The 12,065-nt window shown below is 42.6% G+C and overlaps 1 protein-coding gene and 1 long non-coding RNA gene across 3 annotated transcripts; both read right to left on the reverse strand.

The window, feature by feature from the left end:
- Positions 1-2,428: 2,428 nt before the first annotated feature.
- LOC307032668 (uncharacterized protein) lies at positions 2,429-4,173 on the reverse strand (the record flags this gene model as incomplete). Of its 2 annotated transcripts, XR_013806347.1 has the most annotated exons (4): positions 3,938-4,173; positions 3,477-3,734; positions 2,989-3,160; positions 2,506-2,639 (listed from the first exon to the last, which is right to left on the reverse strand). XR_013806347.1 is itself a non-coding variant. In XM_079670807.1 (3 exons), the coding sequence occupies exons 1-3, from the start codon at positions 3,763-3,765 to the stop codon at positions 2,429-2,431; spliced, it is 672 nt and encodes a 223-aa protein (XP_079526933.1). In that variant the 5' UTR covers positions 3,766-3,869. The 2 variants fall into 2 exon arrangements, 1 of the variants encoding a protein (XP_079526933.1); XM_079670807.1 differs by lacking the exon at positions 3,938-4,173 and having other exon boundaries at positions 2,429-2,639; positions 3,477-3,869.
- Positions 4,174-4,957: 784 nt separating this feature from the next.
- On the reverse strand, positions 4,958-9,429 carry LOC307034456. The gene is made up of 3 exons (XR_013806922.1): positions 9,363-9,429; positions 5,331-5,441; positions 4,958-5,087 (listed from the first exon to the last, which is right to left on the reverse strand). It is a non-coding gene; the product is annotated as an uncharacterized lncRNA (long non-coding RNA).
- Positions 9,430-12,065: the final 2,636 nt, after the last annotated feature.

Genomic DNA, 12,065 nt, shown 5'->3' on the forward strand with positions numbered 1-12,065 from the left:
CATATTTGAATATCTCCGCCGTATTTTATCATTTTACGAAACGGAAAATACTGGAAACTGTAGATTCTGCTCAACAGGATGTATTTACCAGGGAGGGGGTGAGGTAATCAGGTAAACGGAGTGTTACGAAGCAAGACGAAAAGAGACGAAGAGGGACGGCGGGAACCAAAGAGAGGCGGCGGGAAATGGAGAGAGACGAAGATATACGAAGACAGGCGGCGGGAGACGAAGAGAGACGGCGGGAGACTGCGATTGAAGTAAAGTGACAGACAAACATTGAGAATTTAGATATAGTTAGATAGATTTAGAGTTTTGAAGATTCAACTATGACGAAGAGAACTCTGAACGTGAGTCAAGCTATGAGCTTGTTTTTTGACATGGAGGAGGAGGAGGAGCTGTGATGTTGCCCTCTTGTCGTAGTTGACAGAAACTGCTTTGAAGCGTGGCACAGATAAAGACAGAAAAAACAGATTTTTGTTCATAATGTGTTTATATATATATTTGTATTATATTTATAATAACACTTTTGCCTTATCAGAATGAAATCCCATGTACATGATTTAAGCTTTTAAATGTTTTGTTGTGCCTACTGTGTCACTGTTGACAGAACTTGAGAAATGAGGGAAAAAAGCCTATGGACACACCTGTTATCATAAAATGTGTATATAGGTTCATGCTACCTCAATCAAACTTTCACATTATCGTAGTGACATCCCATGCATCTATTTCCAGCTTTGAAATGGTTTCTTTGTGTTACCTATATGATAAATAATATCATTTTCAAAATCTGTTTTTAAGTTTTTTTTGTGATTTTGGGTCCAAAATGTTCATATAGTATCTCAGAATGAAAGAAATAACTATCAGGTTATATAGGTGAGGTTGTCCTTAAAAAAAAGATACCAAACATTGACATGCCAAACATTTCTTAATGGGGTTTAGTAAGGCAAATCAAAAGTATACGAAAACGGCCCAATTAGCCCAGGACTACAAAGGGTTAAAGTGTTGTTACTGACCTTTTTCTCTTTTATTTTTTTTACCTCACCTGTAACTCTGCTGAGACCTTGAGGAACATGCACACTGGACTGACCTGCTCTGGCAACCTGATTTCCACTGTACGTATTTGGTTATGGTATATTATTTATATACATCTAAGGCACAATGCACCCCCCAGAGCTGCACCCCACATAGACACACATGTATTGAGTGTGATATTTTGCAAAGGTCATGTGAAATCATCTTTACACACTTAAAAACTGCAGGAGCGGCAACTTGTTTTGAAAATTGAATTTTTAATATCCGATAATGAAGTTGAAGTTTTATTATTGGATCTTCTGCATAAAATTAAACAATTCCAAGTTAAAATGATAAAATCCAGTGACCTTGCAAAATGTCGCAACCTGACAACACTGAAACATCCTGGCATTCCTGCTAATCATAATGTTACATCTGTTTTATATGTTTTAGGTGTCAGTGCGACAACTGTAACAACATGGACACTGTAGCCGAGAGTGTGTGCTGTCGGGAAATCCCCGCTGTCACCAGGACCATGGAGGAGGATGGTGTCCACAGCTGCATAATCGACCACCCCGGCTTCCGATCTGGCTGTCTAGACATCTGGGTGCTGCGTATAGCATACTGTGGATACAGGCAACATTATGGCCATCTCCAGCAAGAGGGCAATGAGTAAGCCTTACAAACACTATTTACAATAAAGTCTATTACTAGTATATAAATGCATCAGTTTATATGATGTCATGACAACTTTTGCAACTTTATACATTTGAATATTAGTCTTTTATGATCTGAGTATAAGAAAATGTAACTTTGAAGTTGACCTATTATCATCTATTTTCCTTCATTTGTAGTAGTCTCTTACAGTAGCTGTCGTCATATCAATGCTATAAGGTTTTATCTTGCAGACGCCACCGATACACAGCCTACCGCCAGTTGGTGAGACTTTGCTGGGGTTACCTAGGACGCGAAATAAGAGTGCCACTGCCCTCTTGTGCAGTGAACCAAATTCGTCGACAGTTTCCATCCATGGACTATCACGGTTATGAAGAAGGACAGTGACAATACAGTTCTGAAGTGAATGTTTAATACAGTTCCACAGTTGAAGATGCACAGTGACAGACTATTTGGTATTGAAACGACTGGCATGTGCCTTGATGGCCTCTGCTTTGTCAGGCTTCTCCATTGCAGAGGACAGAGTGGGAGGCTCCTCCAGCTGTACAGGCCTGTCTGCGCTGGGTTTCTTGCAGAGGTCGACCACCTCTCTCATGAGATCATCCACATAGCCCGCAACAGTGTTCAAAGACAGAATACAAAACTTGCACTTTATAATGTTCTCTAATAATAGATGGTGTCTGTCATCAAGCCGAGATCATTCTTTAAATTGGGGTTTTGAACTGAATTAGTTACTAAATCATTAGTACCGTTGCATTACCAATCTGGACAATATTATTTTGAGTAATTTAATTTCAAACTCACTGAATGTTGCCTCTACTAGGATCTTCTTCACAACATGACCTCCAGCCTTGTACTTGGAGTGGCGGATTTTGAACCTCTGTTCTCCCGCCTTCATAGTTGCAGTATGTCTGCTTGCATTCTCGTTGTAATGCAGTCCGGCAAGAAGGATTCTGTTAACATAAACAAAGAAACAGTTTTAAAAATGTGAAAAGAAATATCTCTCTTTTGTAATTATTCCACGTCTATACATGAACAGCTCTATTAAACTTGATATTGATTCAGAAAGTGATTTTGTGTTTTATTTTAGTCCTGGCAATGTGTGTCTTGGAGTTGACAACTTCATCACAGTTCCTTCCTCCATTTTGACACACTATGGGAGATGTGACGTAACGTCGCAAGCTTTTATACAGCACGGGGACCTGGTTCAGCACGGTACAAAGACGCCCATTCCCAAGTAACTGAAACAAGTCTTTAGCTGGTACAGTACAAGCCTTCGAATTATATGCTGAAAAGACCAACCTGCACAGCATGCCAGTGTAGGAGTAAACGTAAGACTTTGGTGCAAACTCAATGATGAGGCTGTGAAAGCCCTCCACCTTGGATGTCTGGTGTACGGCAGAGAGCTTGCCGATGCCCTTGCACAGCATCTTGTCTGTCACCAGTTTCTCCAGTTTGACAGCTGATAGTGAACCTGCGATCAATAAATCAATCATCAACAAATTTCAATGGCAGTGCTTGACATTATGGATTATCAATTCTAATGTTCGTTGCTCAGACGTAACTTTTTGGATTATGTACCCAACCATAAGACAGTCAGTACATTGTTGTTGCTGGGTACGTCCTGGGTTTTTAATCACTCAGCATGCATACACTGTATACATTCCATACTCCTTTTGGCGGTGGATGACGGTTAAAATTACAGTCACCCGTTGCTGACGCAACAGACGTAATTTTAAATGTCACGTCTGCCGCCATATCAGAAAAAGGAGTATTGACTCTAAACTCACTTGGTTTGATCCACTTCTTCTTGTGAGCCCTGCCTTGTAGTCTCTTGTGCGCACATGTGGGGAACTTTCCACCATGGCCCCTGTGGAGGTTTAGGACATGCTGCTCCACCGACTTCCATTTATCCACAATCAGTTCTGCGTCGTCTTGCGTGGAGGAAACCACTGCCCAGTACAAGTGGTTGATGATGCTCTGTTGCCATGCTTTCAGGTCCTCACAGCCCTTGAGCTTGCAGATGGCTTTCAGCTTCTTCCCAACAGCTGCAAAGACAATAAATAAAACTGACATCATAAAGAGATCTATCTATTTGAGTGAGGTGTGCAAATAAGATTTGTTACACTGCATGCTGCAATGTCTGTCTGGTGATAACAACTTTACGATAACTCAATAGAAGACTCTACTCCTTGAACTTCAAAAGAAACAACATTGACACATAGATTTGGCTACATGCCAGATGTCATACAGATGTTTTGTGTACGGCATATTCTCTCTAATCCATTTGGCAATCTGGCGATGTCGGTCTGTGACGAGAGTGCCAATCTCCAGGATGTCCTCAAAGAAGGCCACCATCCTCTTCAGGCCTTCCAGTTCCATATGGTAGCTCCCACCACACTCGTTTCTCTGAAAATACAGCAGGGAACATTCCAGTTAGGCAGATAACTAGACAGGAGCTCTGCAATGAGCTGAATATGATTTGAAACACTGTTACAATTACAATATGTACAGATGAAGTTTTAAATTTCTCACACAAAACCCTGAACTTGAACAATATAAACTGTACCTGCACCAGCCGTAGGTCTAGCACCACATTTGGTTCCAGCTCCATTGTAGTGTATGTTCCAAATTTTGCGCAGTGTCCAGGGCTGTCGGTCCGTCACCCCCCAGAACCAGAGGTCGCCCTTCAGTCTGCAGCATCGCAATGTGGGCTGCCTGTTATTGCGTCCATACACCCTGTATTGCAGGGTGCAGGATGTCTCGCTGGTGTGAGAAGAATGTTCGTTTCACGTAGGTCATCACACCCATGTGGTTTAGGACTCGCAGCACCTTTGTTGGCGACGCACCGGCAAACAGTATGCCTGCAGACAACAGCATGTTGCCTGCAGGGAAGTTTCAAATGCTCGGTTGACTCTGCCACTCAGTTGCCTGCAGACAGGAGCCACATGTTTGGTGGATCTTAAGAAGTGTTCCAGTGGCTGTCCACACTTGACGGATGTCGACGCTGCCGCAAGATGGACAATGGCACCACTGTAGCAGTTTCCCGAGGCTGGAGCCAAAGACGATGTATTTGGGTTCTTGTGGCAGATCTCATCCCCAAATGCTTCCCGACTTTCTGACAGATCTGACTTGTCTGAAGAATCAGCCGCTGAGATGGGGCTACTGGGTTCCCAGTCTGAGGAGCCTGATACTGATGATGTTGTAGCTGGACTGCTGGACGACGCGTCTTCCAGTTGGTGTTGCTCCAGCTTTGACGCCTGGCTGCTGCTGCTGCTGGAGGCAGCCTGTGGTGGCTGGTCAGGTGTAGCTGGGTCTCTGGTGCCATGGACTTTCAGCTTTCTCTGCCTCCCTGGTACTGGTAGACTTGCAGTCAAGCATCTCGAGCGTCACCTGGCATGCTGGAAATGAAATGATCAATGGAATACTATATTGTGTTTATATAAAACCACACATCTATGTTGATCTGTTGCTTACTATTTAGAGTTAACAAACTCAACATTAGAAGGAATATCCCGTACTGTAATACAGTATTATATGACACACTCGCTCATCCTGTCAAACTTGTGTTTTTTTTTTTTTAGGAATTGATTAAACTTCGATTTAATAGTGCAGTACTATTAACCAATCAATAGTGACATTACCCTTTGACTGTGTCTTTGTTTTTGTGAGTTGTTCCCATTCTGTGTCTTGATGCTGACAGTAGCTGTTGGAGTCCAGTCTGTCTGGCAGGCCTGATCTTGACTCTGTCGTTCCTGCCAGGTGAAAACATACATTTCATAGTGTGATGTTGTAAAATATTTTCGAGGGGTTAGAAGTTCTAGACAATATTATCATGATAAACATGTACCCTACTAGTCCAGCGGCATAGTAAAAAATACGAAACCAATTGTTCAAATTGTTCTAAAAGCACCAAAATTGGCACACATGTAGATTAATATATTCTGAACATGTTTGGATATGGAGGCATTCCAGATTAGCCCTGTGGAAGATATGGCAGTATGATATGGCGTCATTACATAGACTTCATTATGTGTCGTTAGTATGGTGCTAGATGGGCCAAAATTCATTTTTTTAAAAACAGAATTAACATCAATAAGTGTTTAACATATATTTAGATGAATCTTCTCAAAAATGGCCCCCAAACTGGCCGCCATTTTGTGGAAAAAGTGGAAATTTGATGAAGATTTCAATATTCTATGACATAATACCTCTAATAACCAGTACCTGATTTCAGGGACACACTTTAATTGCTCAAGTTGCTTTTTTAGTTCAAATTGCTGGCAAAATTGCAATGGAATGGTAGTCAAAATAATACACAGAGTACGGGGAGTTTACAGTATGGTCAGATTGTAGTTATATAGTCGACCAAAAGCCCAGTCTCTAGGCACATTACTTACAGTTATACATTTATGGATATATCTAATATAAATGAACAAATCTAAGTGGATTCAAGAAGAGGACACAATAAACAGTTGCCAATACAATAACTTTCAGTATTGTGTAATCCTGCAGTACATACATGTAATACAATAACGTAGCTTTTGCCACACTATAACTAGTAGCGTCCATCCTGTTAATTATGAATCTGAGCTTTTCAAATCTGGTCACCAGGATTATGAATGTCTACAGATCATAATGTTAGCTAGCAAGTTATCTGTCCTAATCTACTGGCATTCGCCTTCACAGAAACACAGACCAGTGGATTGCAGTGAAGCCTTCTTGCACTTGCAGCGGTTTCTGCAGCCTTTCTTGCATCCTAACCCTAACCCTTTCTTGCACCATTCTTGGATCTGTTTTGCTAGAGTGAATAGTGGCTGGTCGCAAGTCAGAACTGGAGTTTGGCCTGGGTTGAGATGTTGAACTGCATTCCTGACTACATCAACAGAGTGTCTGATCATTGCCACAGTGTGAGCACTCTCCTGGAACAAGGGAAGCAGGGACGTTGGCGTGATGACTGGTTGCTTTGGATCTTGGTGCGTTGCATGGTATGCAGCCCATGATGTGTTTTCACAGGCCTCAACATCATCTTTGAGAACACTTCTCGTGTTCTCCAGCCACATATACTCATCTTCTATGTGCTGCTCAAAGTTGTGGCGTCTAAGAGAGGTCACAGAAGTAGCTGGGACCGTTGACCCTTTGACAGAGGAAGCAACAGGTCGTACATCCGTGTAAAATTCTGGTAGAGGCTCAACCGTCTTTGATCCAGTATCACACCCAGTGAGAGCAATGCTACGATCCACTCCCTCATCTGCACACGTTGGGTGTTGCAAAAGCGAGATTCCTGTTCCATGGAATGAATTATTGGCTGTGGTGGCACTTGGGTTGTGGTCAATGTTGTCCACAGCAGCAGTTGTGAACACATTGCTACGCAGGGTAGGCGGGCAGACCACTTGCTCTATGTGGTACAGCTGACACACGCTGTTTCCCATCTGGGCAGAAAGACGCAGGACTCTGTCATATGATATGCTTAGGCCCAGAGAGAAGAGCTTGTCCACAAGTCCTCTCTTGCGTGTTTCAGCATGCAGCATCAGCCCAACATAGGTTGGAAGAGGAGTTTCTTGAGACGTACTGTGTCTGACAGCTGGAGGCTCCTGTGTCTTGGTTGCTCCCTGCTTCCGCCTTTGCTTGACACTGTTGAACTTGAGAAGCTGCGCAATGGAAAGAGCTGCTTGTGTCGAAGAAGAATGGCTTTGGTTCTTGATGCTGGGGCCATCCAGCACCATATTTATCATTGCAACTAGTACGTTTGGCACAGAGTCCTCCTGACAAGCGCCTTGGAATGATCCACTGAATCGGTCAGTGTCTTCAAACATATATCGACGAACTATCTGTGCAGCACGCGCAAGGTGAACTGCCTCAGTGTCACAGTCTTGCTCGCAGGCTTTGCCTAGCGCTTCACCAATGTCTTCATCAAACGCTAGTAGAACATCTCGGCCTTTACTCTGGGCTCTCAGGCCTGGTAACTGGGCTAGCAGGCGCTCTTTCAGCCTTGTGCTATTAACTTTCTTGCACAAAGCAACCCCGAGCTGTTCCATTCTTGTCGTGTATAGCTTTGCAAGATCTGCGAGTCTGAAGACTGGGGCGATGCCCTCTTCTAGGTGGGTTTCCTCGATATACAGGACCAGTTCAGCCAGTACGATTATTGACATCACACCTTCATGGTCAGTTTTCTGCTCGGCTTCTACAGTGGTCTTTGCACGATAGTAAAGAGCAAACAAACACTTGGAATGGTACTTGGCCTCCAGAGCCACCATATCACCCATGCTGAGCCTGGCCAGGAGTTCATTGTCCCCAACTTGCGCTGCACACTTCCGTACGCGTGTGTCCACCTGGAAGGTTGCTACTTCATGTAGGGTCTCTGTGCCAGACTCTCCACAGAAAAAGCAGGAGGCGTCGCTGGTAGTGGCTTCTGAAGAAAGTGATCTGGTGCGCTTGCCTGGGACATCGTCACTCCTACCAACTGCTGAGCTGCTTGCGATGGGTCTCTTCTCTGCTCTTCGTAGCATTGTGTTATTGTATTGGAGCATACATGTTTTATGCCACTTGGCCTGGTGGGCAACCATTGTCGCCTCAACACATTGTCCTTCATCTAGTCTCTGTAACTGAACAGTTCTTGGCAGTTTTCCTAGTTCATCAAACTTGACCAAGTTTGCAGCCATTGTCGTGTATCCACTCCCAGGGTCTCGGCGTTTAGACAGTACTGGGAAGACAAGTGACTCTGTTGTCTCCTCTTGACATACAAGACACAGCTTCCAGTTTGTCTCAGGAGGTGTTGTGGGAGTACGTTGCTAAAAAGTATCGACCAGTTGGAACTTCTTTGCCATGGCTGCAGTTCTGACAACGCGTCTCTGATGTCAGGTGGTGCTGCTGCTGCTGCTGCTGTAATCCACCACCAGTTGAATGGCCATCAAAGCCTCACCTGCAAAGACACAAAACACCACTGTAACCACTACCACAACCTACTACTACAAGTACCATGACTACCAACACTATACTATTACTGCAGCCGCCGTCACTGCCACCACCGCTGCCGCTGCAAAATTCATTTTTCTTGTAAAATGGTAGCCATTTTGTGAAAATGGCTATCATCAATATTTGGTAAGCACACCAGATGTGTAATGTGTAATTGTACAATACTTATCACCTCTAGCACACGTATCACCTCTTATCTAGCATCCACAAAAAGACAAATTATGGTACATATTCAATGACGCTAATGGTAAATAGCGGCCATTTAAAAAAATGGCCGCCAAATCTGCTCCGGGGAGAATCTTGAATGCCTCCATATCCAAAATTGTTCAGAATGTATTAATCTACATGTGTGCCAATTTTGGTGCTTTTAGAACAATTTGAACAATTGGTCTGCTATGCCGCTGAACTATACAGTAATGCTTAGCTAGAGCCAATGCATATGTAAGTCAATATCATGCCTGACTAGCAACTTTCTACAATAATTATATTTAGCAGACTGGTTTGCCGGTTGCATGTTTGGTGTTTGGAACAAGACTAATGCTAAGCTTTTTGTTTTACATAACAAGTGTAAGATCTAAGGTGTGCATATTACAAAGAAGGTTTTTTTTCATGTGTCCACTGTGTGTGCCAGTCATGATAACGTGCAAGGTAAAACCAGCCAATGTGCTCATCTAAAACAAAACCTGGGGGCAATCACAAACCTGTTCCGGTGCCATGTCTGTGTCAGTGTCCATCTCCATTGATTCCTCTTTGGAAGCAAAACTGCTACTCTCCACTTCCGATTCTGCCAGGAGTTCTTCTACTTTCTGCAAATGTACTGTTAAATATGTTCTTTATTCTCGCGTCCAGGAGAGAAGCTTTAAAATGAGACTAAATGGAGTCTCTGAAAAGATTCAAATGGGATACTTTAATTAAAAAAGGTGCGGTAGTGTTACAGACAGAATATTGTTCCGGCAGAAAACAGCTGTGATCTGGCTCTCCTGAGTAAGAAGAGAAGCCCGAATCCCCCGTTCGGTGCCGTTATATATCCTCTGCTGGCTCCTCCCCGCCAGCCGGCTCGCCTCGCCTCTAATGTCCGTTGTTGCATTTAAACAGAGGATTGGTACTTTTCACCTTCAACATATGCTTAACACGCCTTTTCTCCTCATATTCTCTTTCATCACTTTTCATGTAACACATTCTAAACGCTGTAATCAATACTCTAAAACATACAGAAAATGCTTCACGGCTGGTTTGGTTTCCGGTCATTCCGGATGTTGTCATATGCTACTCTCGTCTGTAAACAATAGTGTATTCAAATAAACTGTACTTTCATTTAATATTCAGCATGGTAGTATCTCGACATCTATAGTTGTAGTGTTAAATCAGTAGGTTTCGGTTTTCACCACACCAAGTCATTTCGCTACTCAATTCACCTCTTTAGGAAATCGTATATTAGCCACATGCTAAATGCTAACCGTAGATGAAGGATTTTCAGAATAAAAGCTTAACTGGTTGTGCACAAGAATTTTTGGTTTTTCAGTATAAAAGAGCATTTAACTTGACAGTATGTTTAAACTACATTATACCATCAAAACATTGATTTTAAATTTCTAACAGTACACAATATGAAATGGATTACAACATTATTCAAAATAGTATAGGCCTATACCTTGCTCATACCATTTCAACAATAATAATTCAGGAGACTACTAGCCACTGGAATTAAATCCTGATTTAACATCAACAAATTAGGCGTAACAACTTTACCCGCTTTCTCTCTCTCATTGCAAATGCAGATCGAGCCGGTCTTGATGTTGACGTTGAAAGTTGTCCCACAGCTGAAGTCCCAACTCTGGTGAAAACAGTTGGAATTGCTCCCTTCTTCAGGATCAAGGTCCTCTTTGTCGCAATGCCCATCGGCGCTCGTAGTAGAGCACTTTCATCAAAGGAGTCCCTTGTGAAGTGTTCACTGCACAGAACACTGTATTTGGTAGGCTCCCAGTCCTTCCTGGTTCTCTGTACTTGCTTTGCCCATGCCTTTGACAGATCTGTAGAAATAAAATAAATCCAACCATTAATAGTCAAAAGATAAACTCTCTATTCTATAGGTAATCTATTATGACATCATTAGCATGGCCATGGAAGTCAATTTAGTTGAGGACAATATTTTGTCATAGATCTAGACAAGGGTGTAACTTTGGTTTGAGAACTAGGGGGGACACAAAACAGGGGGTCCTCCGCATTGAAAAATGTTCTCGATTTAATTCCATTTCCTGCCTTTCTAAAAATATATTATGGACTATAGTGTTAACAAATCCAAGAAAAATGTGTAGTGTACATAATGAGTCTGCACACTTATCTAGTATCCTATCCATGTGAACCTGTTTTATTTGTGATGACCTCACACCCTCTAGGGGGGTCCGGGGGCATGCACCCCGGGAAGAGTTTTTTCTTTAAATTGAAGTTGAATGCATCAATCTGGTGCACTTTGAGGGCAACATTAAGAGATTTATGGATACAGCTCTCAACACTCATATGAAACATATATTTCAAAAATCAAAAAACATTGGAAGGATTTCTTAACCTATTTTATACAACTAATATTACATAGATGGAAATATTTGTTTACATAGATGACCAAACCCACTGAGATAATTTAGGCTACAGTTTACAATCTAATCCCTCAGAGTCCTTTACCTCCCTGAGCTGACGTTATCTCTCTCAGTCCCACAGGAGAGGACTCTCCCTCTCCTTATTGTTGAAACAGCTAATCACCGTTAGCTCCGAGCTAGCACCAGATGCTAACAACCCTGCAACTCTCTTTCACTCTCTCTCTCTCTCTCTCTCTCTCTCTCTCTCTCTCTCTCTCTCTCTCTCTCTCTCTCTCTCTCTCTCTCTCTCTCGAATCATGAACAATCAACAAATTTACGAAACAATGACACCAGCCAGGCTCACCTTCATCTTTTGGGAACAGAAACATCGCCACTTCGGCAGACTTGACATTAATCCTTTTTCTTCACTCTCCATTGTCAGGTTTTCTCGATTGGCAATCACTTCCAGTCGACTCCGACACACTTTCCAGTAAAATACTCGCTCTAAAACTTTGATAAATTCGACTTTGAAACAGAGAAACAATAAACTGTGATGAATGTAAACACTTCGGCGGCGACCATCTCGTGACGTCACGCAGTAGATCGCAAGCCAGGGTCACGAAGGCAGAGGTCAACTGCTGATTTCCCAGCGGCAAATTCAAAACTTGTCAAATTCGTTGCTATTCCAACATCTTTTGATATGGGTTCCAATCGACAATTTTGGTCATTACTATACGTATTAGCATAACAGATCATGCACAGGCGCACACTTCATGGGGTCTTTAAGTTTACATGAAGAATTTGTGAAATATTGGTAATTATTTGGAAAAA

The sequence above is a fragment of the Notothenia rossii genome (assembly GCF_949606895.1).
Source record: "Notothenia rossii genome assembly, chromosome: 3".
Classification (NCBI taxonomy): domain Eukaryota; kingdom Metazoa; phylum Chordata; class Actinopteri; order Perciformes; family Nototheniidae; genus Notothenia; species Notothenia rossii.